This window comes from Coffea eugenioides, chromosome 11 (genome assembly GCF_003713205.1).
Source record: "Coffea eugenioides isolate CCC68of chromosome 11, Ceug_1.0, whole genome shotgun sequence".
In the NCBI taxonomy this organism is placed as follows: Eukaryota; Viridiplantae; Streptophyta; class Magnoliopsida; order Gentianales; family Rubiaceae; genus Coffea; species Coffea eugenioides.
In genome coordinates this window covers 50,714,349-50,730,462 of record NC_040045.1, presented here as the reverse complement: position 1 = coordinate 50,730,462, position 16,114 = coordinate 50,714,349, and the positions used below count along the sequence as shown (strand labels likewise).

The following is a 16,114-nucleotide window of genomic DNA, read 5'->3' as shown; positions in this document are numbered from 1 at the left end:
GAATTACGAGGTCTTAATGTAATTGATTTCAAACTTGATGATTTTAAAAAGTAAGCTTGGTATATTATGTTAATAACATGTATATACTGTCTTAAAAACTACATCCATCTCATTGAGTTTTTTTTTTTTTTTTTTTGGGTGCTTAGCACCGCTATTATCAATGTGTCGTAGACGGTGATGTATTTGTTACTTTAATAAGTAAGTAGGTAAACGAATTACATAAAAAAAATTAGTGTCTGGTCTTAAAATAGAAAAAAAAAATCAGGCTAATTAAAGCATCTTGAATTGTTATGTTGTGGATTTAAATTGTAATATTGCACTCTTACACTCCTATTATTATATATATATTTTTTAAAACGAGCTACTAATATATTTAATTTTATTTATTTTGGTTTTCCCATTTATTTTAGACTTTCTAAGCAAAAAGCCCAGTAGTAATCCGGGCCTGGCCCGTCGTGTGAATTGTCTTGCTAACAACAGGTAACTTGCAAATCCAAACCAACACGGATCTTCAAGTCAGGACTCAGGAGCCTCCCTAATCTGTCTTTGTCCCAGCCCATTTAAACATCTATTTCCTGTTTTTCAGTTCGTGCTCTCCAATCACGCCCGCTGTCTCTTCCTTTGATCTACCTCTAAGTTTCTAAAGATAGAGAGGGATACATCTCTTCTCTTTCTTATTTATTGGTATATTTTTTTCCCCTTTCCATTGAAGCTATATTCAAGGATGCAGCAAGGAAAGGGGAAATGGTAAAATCAGTGAATTGGACATCTTTTTTTTTTTTTTTTTTTTTTTACATATAATGCTACGAACCTGTTAAAACAAAATTTCTGATCATGCGTTATCCCATATGCAATACCAGTTCACAACATAGCTGCTGAGGTGGTTTATTACATCTTCTTGCTTTGGTGTAGACCAAGATCATCACCACCAATTCTTAGTTTAGTTATAATTGCACCGTGTGTAATGTACATATTAAAATAATAAATATAAATACTAACACAATTTTTAGGTACAAGTTTCAAGAAATGAAAAAATTTATTGTATATTTGTCGATTGTTATATATTAGTATCTGCATTTGTTCTGTTAGTGTTTATGTCGTGCGATTCAATCATCACTGACAATTGTGGAGGCCTCTGATCCCATATTTGCCTGCATGCCCTACTGTAATTTCATGTCCTCGAAGCTTTTTTTTTTTTTTTTGGTTAATTTTCATATTCTCGAAGCTACTACTGTGTTGTCTGTCTCAGCAGCACCTTTGTACGTAGGATAAGTGCGGCCTTTCATAGCAAGGCAATGGTCTTGATTGAAATGATATATCATTCAACCTATTTAATTTATTGAGAAAATGTACACTTTGCTGCTAAATTGAAGAGTGAAGCTAAATAAATTTGTCCATTTGCATGCAGTTGCCCGTCTACATCCAAGTCCTATCCAGCTGAATTACAAGGGATTCTTGGCATCAGTTTTTTTTGGTGTTGGGTGGTTGCTTTTAATGTTGTGGTTGATAAATTCTGAAATGATAATTATGAAGGCAGCAGAATTCATCTACGACACGAGATATCTAATCCAAGGGCCAAACTGGGCATTGGGACACAAGTTGTGGATATGAAATATGATGCACTTTAGCGTACCCTCCAGCTGGTAAAGAAAATGGGGAGCTTTTTGAAAGATTGATGATCTGCTTCCGCGTAGCCAAACCCCAAATTAGGAGATTCACTTCCCAATATAGAAAAAGGGCCGTAAGTGGGGCTGCGCTGGTTATCTATCGCCCAAGTTGGCCGCGGCCTCTCGACAATTTGGAGTACTAGAACTCATCAATCCAACCAAAGAAATACTAAGAATTCACTCTTCAACAATGCCTCTATGGAACTTGTTAACAGGAATCGTCCGATGCTTCCTCCGTGAATATGCCATTTTTGAAGCTCAAAATTCACATAATGTTGGGCATATCCATGCTGCATAATAATAATAATAACAAAAAAAGGCACTTGTCAAGAATTAACGCTAAAATGTTTTGCAGAAAAGAGGTTCAGCAGAACTGGATTTCGCCGGCGGGAGGACGGAGGCTGGGAGTATGCCTCCGATTTGGCTGGCATTAACTCCTCCTGGAGGGTCTGATCGGAGAATGAAGGACAGAAAGAAGAACCATGAAGCTGTAAAGTTGAATAGAATTAGAGGGTGGGTTGGAAGAACGAAACGGGGTCACGCATTGCCTGTCCCGGCAGCGAACGTGGAGCCTATGCACAACGAAAAAAGGGGTGGTCCAATCCAGTCGTGGTGACTGGTGAGTGGGCAGACATTTACTATGAATTATTAAAAGTCAAATTGCTCGTAATTTTTTGTCTACTTTGCAAGCAGAGAGTCACGTACCGGAAAACACCAGAAGATCAAATAGAGGGGGAGGCGGATAAACTAGAGGCATGGCCATGGGTTTGGACTTCGCAAGTTCCTGTTTAAACTTAATTTTTTTGTGCGTATAGATAGATTTAACAACATCCAAATGTAAATTTTATAAACGTAATTTTTGCACAAACCTATGCTCAGTTTGGATTGCTGAGTTTTTCAAATACTATTGGGTCCGTTTGGATATGCACTTTTTCAAACACATTATATAAATTACAGAGTTATGTTTTACATTAAATATCGTATCAATTTACGCCACATATAGTTGTAAGACTTAAAAAATCAATTTGAATTGGACGACAACTTAACTTGATAGGCTCCAATCGGATTAAACTTCTCTTCATTGCATGCATTAGAGAGAATTTCTCTCCATTATACTTCAATGAAATTAATTTAAAAACCAACACCGCTTATAATATAGTTTATTATTTGTGCTAGTTATACATAAAATTTTGCATGGAATTGACCAAGTTTTGCCGTTTGATTGATCATTGTAAATTTTATCATCCATTTTTCGCTGTTCAAATATTTCGTATAAATGGAATGTCAAAATATTTTTTTAAAAATATTATTTTTAATATATTGATCATCAAAAAGGAAAGTAATAATACAATCACATAATTTTATAATAATGTTGCTTAAGTTTAAATATAAACAAGGAGAGAGATCAACGGAGAGACATCCAGCTTCAAATCACCATGGCAGTAACTTCTTTTGAGAGGGCTGGGGTTGTACTACTTCCCAGTTTACTACTAAAGCTGGGGATTCGGATTAAAGATCTAAAGCAGTCGGGCTAAAGAGAAAGAAACTCCGTCGATACTTTACCAGTTTACTACTAAAGCTTCGGATTCGGATTAAAGATCTAAAGCAGTCAGGCTAAAAGGAAAGAAACTCCGTCGAAGCTGAAAGCTCACCGCGTTGGGAGTGGGGGAAGGGTGGGAGAGTCTATTCACCCCACCGTTGCTTCTCGTCTAGGAAACACCCATTTAGAGTTCAGAAAACGACTTCTAAACTGCGCACCACCATACCCCCTCCTATGAGTAGTCCATTGTCTCCTAATTCTCCACTGCTTCAGTTCAAGAATACTGCTGCGACTAGACGGAAAGATCAAAGACGAGGGTTTCACTGATTGATTTCGTAGGACTTCACTGTTGTTGCAGTAGTAATAAACCTTTGAGTCAAAATCCTAGAAACCCACTTGTGTCACTCACCCCTCGTACTCTCTCAACACATATAGTACCGTCATTACTGAATTAGTAGTAAAAGCTAAAAATAGTACTCCTCCATTTGTTAGCAAGCCAATTAGAATAGGCTGGCAAAGATGCGTAGCATGGCGAGTTCCCCCTCCTCCAAAGGCATCGCCGCCATTGTGGGCGTCGGACCCAAGCTCGGCCTCTCCATCGCCCGCAAGTTCGCCCGCGAAGGCTACACCCTTGCCATCCTCTCCAGTGACTTAGGCCAGTACTCTATATACATTGCTGACTATCAGTAACGGACGATTATTGCCTTTGACACTCTTTTTTTTTTCCCAATCTTTTTATTTCAACTACTTCAGAATTATGCATGACAGTTTGATTGCAAGATGCAGGGAGACTGTCGAGATTTGCGGATGAGATAGCGAGGGATGAAAAGGCTCGAGTGTTTGCGATTCGAATTGATTGCTCGGACACGAAAAGTATAAGGGAGGCATTCGAGGGGGTTCTGTCTTTAGGTTTCGTGGAGGTGTTGGTGTACAATGCGTACCATCCCATGTCTTGGCCTCCCACTAACTTCGCCGACATGAGAGTCCAACATTTTGAGAAGTCCATCGCCGTTTCCTCCGTCGGCGCCTTCCACTGTGCCCAACAGGTCCCTGTCCATTACTTCTTCTCCACTCTAAACAGCTAGCAGTTAACTAGTAACTAGTAACGGCTCTGATTTACCTGGATAAATTGTTCCTTTTTTTTTCCGCCCCTGGGATCGATGAAACCTCAGGTACTGCCGGGCATGGTGGATAGAGGCCGAGGGACGATTCTCTTTACGGGCTGTTTTGCTTCCCTTAATGGAATAGCCGGTTACTCGGAATTATGTATGTACTGATCCTAATTAAGTAGGGTTTTACCAGTACTATATGGTAACTGCAAGAACGCGCTATGTATTCCATCAGCCCGCAATCGCACAGTATAGTATGACAACAGATGATTCTCTGACACTGTTTTCTCCTCCCTTTTTCACTTCTACTTCTGTGTCAGGTTGCGGGAAGTTTGCATTGAGAGCCTTATCGCAGTGTCTGGCTAGAGAGTTTCAACCTCAGGGTGTACACGTGGCACATGTCATCATAGACGGCTATATCGGCGTACCTCGGTTTGTCTGTTTTTATTTATCTCCTGGTTAATTTGCTAGCCAGTTCTATCGTGCATATGCATGTGTGGAGAGTTATGCCACGCTTGCGTAATTTATTACCATGTTCATATTGGTTTCTTTGCTGAAATTTCTGAATCTCGATTCTTGATTTTTCCTGCCAAGCTCTTTTTTGGTTCGTCATTCTCAACATTCTGTAGAGATATTAAGTTGGGATTCATTAATATGTTGGGATTCAAGAATATGTTGCCTCACTGGGAACCACCTACAATGAAATCCTGCTTTTGGCATGAAGAAACATGCTATACCTCAAACTATGCCCTGCTTTAACAGTAAATTAGGTAGCAGTATTACTATACTGGTCATAAACTCGGGTATGAGGAAGATGCTATAATTAAGGCTGGCTTGAAAACTTAAATTCATTGAATGGATTGGCAGGGCAGCAACGTCATCAACTTCACAACAAAGATCAAAGGGGGTTGGGGAACAACAAGAGCAGCAGCAGCAGCAGCAGATTGGTATCGGAGGAGGGGAAGAGATTATGGACCCAGACGTGCTGGCTCAAACCTATTGGCAATTGCACATTCAAGACCGATCCGCTTGGACCCAAGAGATCGACCTCCGTCCCTCAAACTCTAGTCTTTTCTGAATGAAATGAAATTAAGAGCGCGTCCCTACTACTACTGTCTTCCATCGATTAATCATTACAACATTACTCTCCCGCTCTTTCAACAAGTCTTCACTTCCTGTCCTGTTTACTTGCGTCGACATGCATGCGTACAGGATTTCAAGTTGCAAATGATAGGAGCAGCTGTCGCCCTTTTCTGCTATAAAAGTGAGCGCAGGCTCATATAATTTTTGGGGCTGCTTTCGTGTGACGGTGACGTTTTAGTAGTGCTGGTCCTAATTTAGTTCCTGCTTATTTTTAGAATTAATTTTTTTATATACTGACAACATATATACATTAGCATTAGATGCGTGATAATTTATTTGAATTTAAATTTTAAATTCATATTTTACTTATGTATCATATATCCAATCGTAATAATATATAAAACTGTCAGCATATATAAGATTAATTCTTATTTTTAATGTAATTACACAATTATAAATTCGTATGATCGTTCAATCGTTTTCATTTCACTTTTCGGGCTGAAATGTCTCTGTCTCAAATATAAATATCTTCCCTCCCCTCCCCCCCTCTCTAATTTCTGTACCCTTTACTTGTCGTGCATTACTGTTTTTGGAAGCTATACTTGGATCACAAGCCTCACAAGTTGCATTTCCCACCAATTAAGGACAAAATAGTCTTTTTGCTAATTTTTTTCATCACAATACTACCACTTGACACGCTACTTAAATCTATTTATACTCAATTACTCGCAAGTAGCCATTCAGAGTTCAGACACAGGAGGACCCATTTGTAAATGCCCCACAACACGTTTGGTGTGGGATGGGGTTTGCATGGACAAAAGGCGGCTGCGTGTTCCAATTTAGTACACACAAGGCGTCATCCTGATGGACTCGAATCACATTCCCACGTTTGATGCTCCTCAAAGTCAAAGGTCGATATTGCGCCCAGCGACCGTTCATAAATTATATTCCTTCGTCTCGAAAAATTTGCCATTTTTTTTTTTGTTTCAAACTAATTTTTATCTTAGTGAAGTCACTCCACCTTTTTAATGAAATTTAATCTTTACTTTTCATGTAATCCATCACTTATTCTCCACAATTATCAATACATTGAATAAAAGATGGCCTTTCACCGAGCATCCACAATGCTATTACACTTTGTGGAGTGTAATCCACATGCCACGTCAGCATTCCACTTTCTCCTCTTTTATTACACTTTCACTCACAATGGATTACACTCCACAAGGTGTAATAGCATGGGTCCACAATTAATCAAATATTTATTTTAATAATGCATAACTCATATCCCATAAATAAATAAAGTAATTTTTAAAACTAATTTTGTTATTTTTAAAAAATAAAGTACTAACTTTCGTTAAATTTTGTACATTTTGAATTTTTTTATTTTCTAAAAATGATATTATTAATTTTTAAGTTTGAATAATATATCTTTTTCTATGTTTCAAAAATAATATATTGTTATTTTTTTAAAAATAATTATGTAGGAAATTAAACAAATATTTGATACTTCAAATGCGAAGATATCATAATAATCCATACTTAATTAATAATTCGGAATGTAATTAGTTGAACTCCATAACATAATATTTTGGGGGTTTTGATTTTGTGAGGATGAAGAATTTTCTATATTTGGAGCATTTAACATATTTGTAAAACTACTCCAATTTTCATCCATAATCACAAAAAATGAATTAAATGAGTGAGAGAGTAGAAGTGTGTGAGAGAATAAAAGAAATAATAGAGTAGAATATTGGGATATGTTTTAGCAAAAAGTGTTGTGTGTTTATATAGAATTCTAAAAATAGTGCCGTTGGATATAACCGTTGGAAATGTTAAATGTGCTTTGTGCTGGAATTTTACCGTTGCCATAGGGCCCACATTCAATGGATTACACGCATCATACATGTGATGCGTGTAATCTCCATGACACTGGCTCCAATGGCGAGCCGTGTCATGGAGCGGTGTAATGGCTCCCCATTACACCCCCATTGGAGCTGCCCTTAGGATATAAAAAGAAGTAAAAATAATCTTTTTTATTAATATTATTATACATAAATTACACATTCTTTCGAGTAACAGATAATGAATTTTATGAGACGGAGGGAGATCTCTCTCACGCGCACACATATATATATATATACTACAGTGGTATTCTTCTACGGCAATTTGTTCAATCAATCAGCTTGCTATATCCATTTGTGCACGTGAATATCTTCAAATTCTGGGTCACAAACTTTTCTATTTTTTGATTTGGATAAATGTCACCAGTTGGTTAGAGGCGAAAAAGAAATTAACACAATCAAGGGGTTGTTATTCTTGTCCCAATTTTCTCAAAAGTAAAGATATTCTAGCACCTTACTAAAACATGTATAGACCGAATTGCTCAACGCTCGAGCCTACTGAAAGAATTAAAAAGAAAAGGAACACAGCGGGCAAATGCAAAATGGTAAAGTGAAGAAACCACCTGAATTTAGCCCCCACTCCAATCTGCTGAAACAAATTGAATGGTGGAGACGCAAGGAATGGGAGGTAAGGATAAGGAAACAAACAGTGCGGATTGCTTAGCTAAAGACAGCCTCAACAAGGAGCCAAGGATGTATTGCTTATTAAGCCCACCCGACATAGTTAGGAGACGGATGAATTTGGATATCATACTACCCCTCGTTTAGTATCTATGCATTGAGCTGCTTAGCTCTCCTTTGTAACTAAAAAAAAAAAAATGGTAAAGTCGTGCAGGAGATGGAGAGAAGCTGCAGTCAAAAACAAATAATCTCACATCTTTGGATAGAAATTTTTTTCTAAATATCATTTGTTTGCATTATAAATATATTTTTTAATAACTCTCTTATTTTTTCAATCATTTTTTTATTTCACATATATCACATAAGAAAAAATATTATAATAATTATTTCAGATAATTTTCTACCCAAACACACTACTAATCCTCAACCAAGATATATTTACATAGGTGCTCATTTGGTTGGTCATGAAGCCACATTTTGGTAGTTATTTATTTGCAAATTTTTATTTACTTAGATCATCAACATATTTTTTTAATCATTTTTTTATCTCATATACATCACATATAATATAATATTTTTAAAATTATTCCTAATAATCTAATATCCGGTCATACTGGGTTACGAGTCTAATCCCCAAAAGTAGGAGCCACCCTTCCCCCCCGGGGGGGGGGTCACGAGTGGTAGGTGTTTTGGTCATCCTATAATATGAAATATAGGACGCCGGAGAAAGAGCTTCCACCATAGAAATTCTATGATAAAATACTCTCTATGGACACAATTTCCACCTCGTATCTTCTTCCTTTGCGGGTTGAAAGTTAACCAAAAGCATTCTCTAGGACGGGAAGAAGCTGAAGACTCGAGGGTTCAATTTCACATCAAGTTTCGCTTTCAATAGAAGAATATGTAACGTGCATCAAATTTGATATTACAAACCATCATTGAGAGTATTATTATTAGTATTAAGAAACGAAAGATGAAGGTAAACGGCAAAAGTTCAAGAGAAATTCTTGATTAGGAAAAAATGCAGAGCAAGGGAAGATACAGGGCAATCCAACATGTCAAGGCGTAACTATGTGTTAGTAAAAGAGGTTGCGTCCAGAACCAACTGAAAAATATTCTAATCTAAAACGTTAAGTATGAAATTAACTACAGCTTTACAGTGGCAAACCTAATCACATGTTCACCGCACGGTAATCAGTAATGACAGTTCTGATCCTCTAAAAAAATATAATGGACACGACCAAGCCTCTGCCACGACCTAAATACCAATCCCAAAGTCCAATCTTTGTTGCAGCAAATGATGGTGTGCAAAATGATCTCAATCACCAATTATGAGCTCCTTGATTTGCCAAAAGATCCCCAAATGTGCAGTCATTAGCCATTAGGTGCACGAGGGCACCTCCTACGACTGTCATTGAACTTTAGGAAGAGAGCGGCTAGACACACCATGCAACAATTTTACAAATCCCAGAAAACTGAGCTTTCCATCAGTGTGCCTGATCCAATCATGGAGAACAGCATGAACGGGCACAGAAGGGCTGAGGCCAAGTTCCTGGAACAAGGATTTGAAATCATTACACTGCAGCGTTTGTAATGCTACCAAAATTTATCCGCTCTGAGAAAACACACTTTCGGATCGCGAGAAGCAATCCGATGAAAAGTCAATTCAAATCGAACAATGGAAAAGTGTAATTACCGAAGCCAATTCCTCAATCATAATGGCCCTGTTTCCATCCTTCTCAAAAAGTTCATACGCACAGCGAGCATGCTGCTCCCATCTATCAAGTGCCTCAAGCTGATGGACGCTTAATACAGCTGCACAGAACTCCTCAAAATCCATCCTTCTGTACTGCAGTGCATTAAGCTGAAGGATAGAATGCAAATTAGTTAAGCAGAAGAAACTTCATACAAGAAGGAATTCCATCGTTTCATAATTTTACGTACTGAACCCAGAAAATCATGGATACGAGACTCCTTCATAGCTTCGGTTGCATTTTTCATCAAGACCTGGCACGATACGAATATAGAGTCAAGATTAAGAGAAGTTATAAAATCCTAAAATTCAGTAAGAAAACAGAAACAAAACATTTTGCAGATAAACTAACCGCTTTAATATTTTCCAAGCTTATGGTGCCATTCTTGCTTGGCTCCAGCAGTGCAAATTGCTCTTTCAAATAATATAGCTCATCTACGGTTAATGTCTTAGATAAAGCCTGCCAAAGTTAGAGCACAAAAGTCAAGGAACCAAAAGAAGAACGAGACCAGGAGAGCTTTTCAAGTGACATTCCCAAACACCTACTAGCTGCCATAATGGAGCTTTCATTTCAATAATCGATGCATCAAAGTAACACTTGTTTTGAAATGAAGGGTGAGGTAAACAACACCAATAAACTAGGGATACCAAAGGCAATTGCTCTTTACAAATGAAAGGGCCACAAGTCAAACAGCAACCTAACTATCATTGATACAGGTGTGGCATCAAACAAAAGATACACAGTTTAGGAGGACTCAACCCAGTTTATTTTTCCTCAAAGAACAGGAAAAGATATGCCCAAAAAAAAAAGGAAATACCAACATTTTTAGGAAATTAGAATATGAGATAAACAATTTGCAAATACATACCCGCAAGGCAGCTTTACGAAGTGCAGAAGACCGCATGTAAGCCTTCATGAGTTTGAAGATTAAAATGTCCAGCGGTACCTTCACATTATTACCATGTTTAATCCATGGATGACCTGAAGCCAAAAATTTCAAGAAGACTTTAAACATGAAAAGAAGACTTAAAAAAGTGACATTTTATCTTTGACACATAATAGGAAGCTCACTTAAGGCTTGTGCTGCAGTCATTCTTTTACGGGGATCCTTATTTAACAAACGTTTAACAAAGTCTTTTGCTTCCGAAGACAGAGCAGGCCAAGGTTGTTCTTCAAAACTTGGATCAGCCTTTAGAACTGTCCTAAAGATCCCTGACTCAGTTCGAGCCCAAAAAGGACGGCTGCCACACAGAAGAATATATGCTATAACTCCAATACTCCACACATCAGCCTCTGTGCTATATGATCTGTGCAGAACTTCAGGAGCAACATAGTATGCACTACCAACAATGTCATTAAGCCTTTCATCTGAGAAGCAATTATTTCATTCAATTGGATAGTTAATTTTCCAGAACTACCAAAAGGAGGATACAGATATTAACCATTAAGAAGACTAGGGACAGAGAAAAAACCTGGCTTGACGAAATCTGATAATCCAAAATCAATAGCTTTAAGTTGTGAATTCTCATCCTTAGAAGTGAACAAGAAGTTCTGCTCCAGCAATAAGCCACAGTTAGACAAGAATGTAGCACAGCAACAACATAGGGCAGGTAGGAAAATAAACATGAAGTGGCATATCTTCTTTGACAAGCATGAATATATTGTATCCCCGAGAACTAACATGTCATCTTGACGTTTCACTTCTGTAAAAGTGTACGTTGATGAACAAAAAATTCAGTTACAAAAGTTCACAACCAGTTTAGTCTTCTTGGGAAGGGGGACTGTCAAGCTAACAGGCAGGGAGAGTGGCAGAAAAAAACAAAATGTTGTGATTCAAGAGAGAATTAAAAGTATAAGCAGTTTAAAATCAAAAGATCTCCCACCTCAGGTTTAAGATCCCGGTGCACCACACCCTGCAGATGACAAAAAGCAACAACATTTAGAATCTGTACCATCACAGCCTTTGCATCATCTTCTGCATATTTCCCGCCCCTGCAGAACAAAAGAGCTCCTTTTATCACAGAGTTCCATTCTACAATATCTTTCCTAAACACCATCAGAAACTCAATGGCACTAAAGTTCACCAGGTATTTAATTACGCTAAAACAAGTGAATTACCTCGAAAGTATTCTATCCAAAAGCTCCCCTCCTTCACAAAGCCTTCAAAAAGCATGATAACTAATTTTAGAATTGTCAAAACGTTCAGATACAATGGAATGAATGCACATGTCTCTGTGTATTAAAACGACAACAGGCAAGAAACAAAACATGATGAAGCCACATAAGTCATAACACATGCAAAACTGTAAATTTACTGCTAAAGCAATTTGATCCAAAAGTCTCTTAGTTGATACATACACAGATACATAGGCAAAGAAACTCTGAGTAATACATACACAGACACATAGGTAAAGAAATACGATGGGCTTCAAATCAAGTTATCAGATCTTACTCCATTACAATGAAGACGTTGTCATGGTCTTCATATGCATCATAAAATTGTACGAGATTGCTATGTCCTGTTAAGGCTCTCAATATCTTTACCTCCCTTCTTACATCTTCAATGGCTATGGCAGTGGTCATCTGGTTCAAGAGAAAGAAAAGAAATACTTGCTGTAAAAGAAATTTCAATAACCAAACTTCACAGGAAATGCATGAAAACAAACACATTCAAAAGCATAATACATGGTCCTAGAGCAATAAAATATAGAAATCTAATGAAAAGCAACATACTGGAAAAATAGAGCAACAAAAAAAGACTATCCATATGTCCCATCAGATTGAAAAGAACATTTCTTTTAGGGATAAGTATCAGATCGCAGACACATGAACAATGAAAAATGCACAATGTGGAAGAGCATTAGAATTCATCCACATACCGGGAGCGTCCTCCCAAAACAAGTACTAATAACTACAGAAGCTAATTATCCTGACATCATATAAGACTACTAATTCCTTGTGTAATAAATGGAATCTCAAGCCTTCTTAACGCACAATAACCAACAAGCAGCCATCCATGGAATCTATCTGAAGTCCAATTTAATGTTAAAGGCCAGCCAGAAGATTAGTGCAAGCATCGGTGATACAAACATGATCATGGAAACTCTCTGCTCCAATATTACTATTCATGAAAAAGGAATAGCAGAGAGAGGACAAAAAATCTTCCTATATGCTTATTGAAAATCACATGTACTAGGAGAAAAACATGGAAAATAAAGTCAAACGTGTAAAACCTCCCATAGACTAAAGCTAGAAGAATAGAAAAATCAACGCTACCATCTTTCCAGCTAAAACCCAGTATACTACTTAAACATCACAACTGGACAAAAACATCTATAGAAAGGGCAAATTCCACTCCCAAACATGATCTTTTACTGCTTCCTCTAATTTCCTTTTCACAGATCTGATCTCTGAAACTTCAATAACGATCAATCAATAAATCAATGCGGATTACCACTACTCAACTCACATAGATCACACCAAAAGAGAAAATAGGAACTTTCAGAAAATAGCTACAAAAAAAATGCTGAAGTGTCAGCAAAGTAGAATTACAACTCTGAAAAATGCCAAACCTTGACTTTTGGGATGACCTTAACGGCAACTTCTTGCCCCTTAAGCTCCCCTTTCTTGAACTTAGCTTTACAAGTATACCCAAAATGCCCTCTTCCCACTTCTTCTCCCAGCTCATACTTATTTCCAAAATGCTTAGAAAATCCAAAGCTTTTATCCAGAGCCGCCACCGTATCGGATTCATTCCCCTCCGGTATCGACGCCTCGTTCGGCTTCACAGACCCGTGCCTCTTAGCTAACACCGCCTTAATGTGCTTCGCCGGAGACGGAGGCGGGAACGGTCGCTTAAAAAACCTCCTGGGCGTGGAATTCGCGGAAGATCTCGCCGGAGACTTCTTGGAGAACAAATAATGCGCTGGACTAGGGCTGTAAAAGGGGAAAAGCGGAGATTTTTTAGCGGATTCCGCATCTGATTTCTTGCTTTCTTGCTGATTGCTGGAGTTTCCACCGTTATCCTTGACCTGGGCTGGGTTATTTTTATCCTTGGTTGGAATAGGGTTTTGCTTGGAATCTTGATGAAGATTGGGTTCCGGGGAGGGTTTGGAAGTGCAAATACCCATGTTCAGGACTTCAGGTGCTCTTTCCTCTTCGTTATTTGGAATTTATTACCACCTGAGCTCCCTCCCTCCCCAAACACAACCCTATCTAGAACGAAAAATCCTTAGCTCAGAACTGAAACCATTGCCAGTTCAAGATTGAATTGAAGCTATAATTTCTTTTTTCCTTACTTTTTGGGGTTTTGGAGGGGGAAAGCTTTGAACTTTGTCTCTGCTGCAGACTGCTGATAGAGCGAGAAAAAAGAGAGATCTGCGAGCGGGTTCAGAGCAGAAGTTGATAAAAAAGAAACCACGATCGACGATGTTACACTTTTGTCGGAAAATAAAATTTAATAGTTTTTGGGAAATTGCATCAGCAGTGTCTCAGATATACAATGCAATCTTCTAAGGTCCCTCATGGCACTCAACATGGCACACATTCAATTGTACTGCGTCCGTGTATAATACAAAATCTCTTCCCAAATCTTTAATTCAACTACTTTTTTTTTAATATACAACCTCACACCGGATACTAAGTTGCCAAAATATTTAATGTGTTTATTATTACATCCGGTTTGAAAATATTTGTTGCCAATTCAAACTAAGTATTCATTCAATAATCATAAGTAGTAGTCTGAACTTTTTTAAGATTGTTTTTCTTCTTGATTAATCAGCGCACATGATACTAATATGATAATTATTAAAGTCTATTTAGTGATTATAACAGCACTTTTAGAGGCGTCTCTCTATTCATAGGTTTAAGATTCGAATCCGTGTATTTAGCAATTGGTTGGAGGTGGGAGGCGTGTGGAGAGGGGTGAGAAGGTTTTTTTTTTTGGGTGTATATATAAAAGGAGTGCCTACATATAAGTGAAAATCAGCAGGACCAGTGTGAAATTGTGTGATGTAAACGGCGACAGATGAAAGCTCGCTGCAAGTGTCAAGGACTGACAGTGCAATTTCTCGTAATTGAGATAGAACCGGATTAAGCGTTGCTGCGAGTGAGAATAAAAAATTTCAAAAAGATCGTGAGGGTGGACTGAGAGCGGGCCAGGTTGATACAGTGGAAATCCACGTGGCAGAAAAAAGAGGGAATTGTTTTTTTTTTTTCTTTTTGGTGAATGGGATTGATTATAATTGATTTGATTAGAGTTGGGTTTCTTTGTTTAGCTTAGGAGGGGATCAGCGATGATTGATTCTCGAACGGAGTGGGACATGGATTTAATTCAATAGTTATGTGGACAAACTAGTTGGTGAGAGAGAGAGAGAGAGAGATGAGACGAAATCAAAAGGCGGTGGATTTTTGTATAATACTGTACTACAAAATAAAAACATAAAGAAATCGGTGTATTTGTCTTGCAGCACTGCAGCATCTTGGCTGTAAATTCGGGTTTAGTCGGAATCAAAAGGTAGAGGAATAAAAGAAAATTCCCTTGTCCTCACTCGAGTTGAATCAACTGCCGAGTAGACCACAGCCAAATATTCAAAAGCGAACCGTTTTAGGTATTATCACTGCCCCCCATGCAGTCTGGCTAGTACGTAGTTCCGTTGGATGAAAAAGAAGGAAAAAAAAAAGAATTTCTTCGAATCAGAAACTACCAGGAAACTATTTAGGAAATTTTTTGTTTAGTTTTGACTTGCCAATCGTTTAGGAAATTTATGATGGTGGTGTCATACTCCGATTGCAGCTGTAATGTACGGAGTAAATCACATAGAAAAAAAAAATCGTTGTATACATGAAATAAGTTTTGTGTTTGGATTGCATTTTTTTTATATATTTTTGTAGAAAAATTACTATAGCGAATTGATATATGTGAGGCAAAAAGGTGATTATAAAATATATTCACGAAAAATGTAACAATTTTTCGCCATGCAAAACTTTAGATGGAAGTGAGTTTTGGAGTAAAATTGGGCTAAGAATAAGTTTTGTTCCCTCAATGGTTCTATGTTTGTTCATTAAACAATTTGTATCAAATTTACCAAGGTCAACTTGCAAATTAATTTTGAGGCATTATCATCACCAGTAAGTGTGGTTGAACACAGCGTGCTTTCTTTCGGTAATCTCAACCGAGCACGTAACTTGTAATTTGAATACTTCCACCAGCTTCTAAATCCGGGCCAATTTAGTAAGTGAATTTTTTGATTGTTTATCTAAAATTTTATTGTAACTTACTGTAAAAGTTGTAGAATTTTTTTTTGAATATTTTGAAGTGTATAATTTAAAAATTTTGAAAATTTTTTTGAGATTACTATAACTAAAGTTATTAGAAAACTTGAAACAAACAAATTTGGCTAAAAAACTTGCTTGCCAAACAAAGCCCTGGTCTAAAATT

General features: G+C 37.5%; 2 protein-coding genes across 3 annotated transcripts; one reads left to right on the top strand and one right to left on the bottom strand.

The window, feature by feature from the left end:
• Positions 1-3,056: 3,056 nt before the first annotated feature.
• Positions 3,057-5,720, top strand: LOC113751266 (3-ketodihydrosphingosine reductase). 2 transcript variants are annotated; one of them, XM_027295206.1, is made up of 5 exons: positions 3,057-3,862; positions 3,994-4,253; positions 4,380-4,473; positions 4,637-4,748; positions 5,189-5,720. In XM_027295206.1, exons 1-5 carry the CDS (start codon positions 3,727-3,729, stop codon positions 5,382-5,384), a joined length of 798 nt encoding a protein of 265 aa, XP_027151007.1. In that variant the 5' UTR covers positions 3,057-3,726; the 3' UTR covers positions 5,385-5,720. The 2 variants fall into 2 exon arrangements, with proteins under 2 accessions (XP_027151007.1, XP_027151006.1); XM_027295205.1 differs by having other exon boundaries at positions 5,184-5,720.
• A 3,181-nt stretch (positions 5,721-8,901) lies between these two features.
• On the bottom strand, positions 8,902-14,166 carry LOC113752910 (CDPK-related protein kinase). The gene is made up of 11 exons (XM_027296958.1): positions 13,248-14,166; positions 12,128-12,258; positions 11,794-11,835; positions 11,559-11,667; positions 11,148-11,226; positions 10,747-11,043; positions 10,544-10,656; positions 10,027-10,134; positions 9,866-9,928; positions 9,618-9,785; positions 8,902-9,473 (listed from the first exon to the last, which is right to left on the bottom strand). The coding sequence occupies exons 1-11, from the start codon at positions 13,803-13,805 to the stop codon at positions 9,333-9,335; spliced, it is 1,809 nt and encodes a 602-aa protein (XP_027152759.1). The 5' UTR covers positions 13,806-14,166; the 3' UTR covers positions 8,902-9,332.
• Positions 14,167-16,114: the final 1,948 nt, after the last annotated feature.

Excerpts from the sequence above, each read along its gene's own strand:
- LOC113751266 (XM_027295205.1), top strand. The coding sequence starts at position 3,727 with ATGCGTAGCATGGCGAGTTCCCCCTCCTCCAAAGGCATCGCCGCCATT. Across the intron at positions 4,254-4,379 it reads CCTTCCACTGTGCCCAACAG|GTACTGCCGGGCATGGTGGA; the intron begins GTCCCTGTCCAT and ends ATGAAACCTCAG. Across the intron at positions 4,749-5,183 it reads GGCTATATCGGCGTACCTCG|GGCAGCAACGTCATCAACTT; the intron begins GTTTGTCTGTTT and ends ATGGATTGGCAG.
- LOC113752910 (XM_027296958.1), bottom strand. The coding sequence starts at position 13,805 with ATGGGTATTTGCACTTCCAAACCCTCCCCGGAACCCAATCTTCATCAA. Across the intron at positions 10,657-10,746 it reads GACTGCAGCACAAGCCTTAA|GTCATCCATGGATTAAACAT; the intron begins GTGAGCTTCCTA and ends TTTTGGCTTCAG. Across the intron at positions 9,786-9,865 it reads TCCATGATTTTCTGGGTTCA|CTTAATGCACTGCAGTACAG; the intron begins GTACGTAAAATT and ends TCTATCCTTCAG.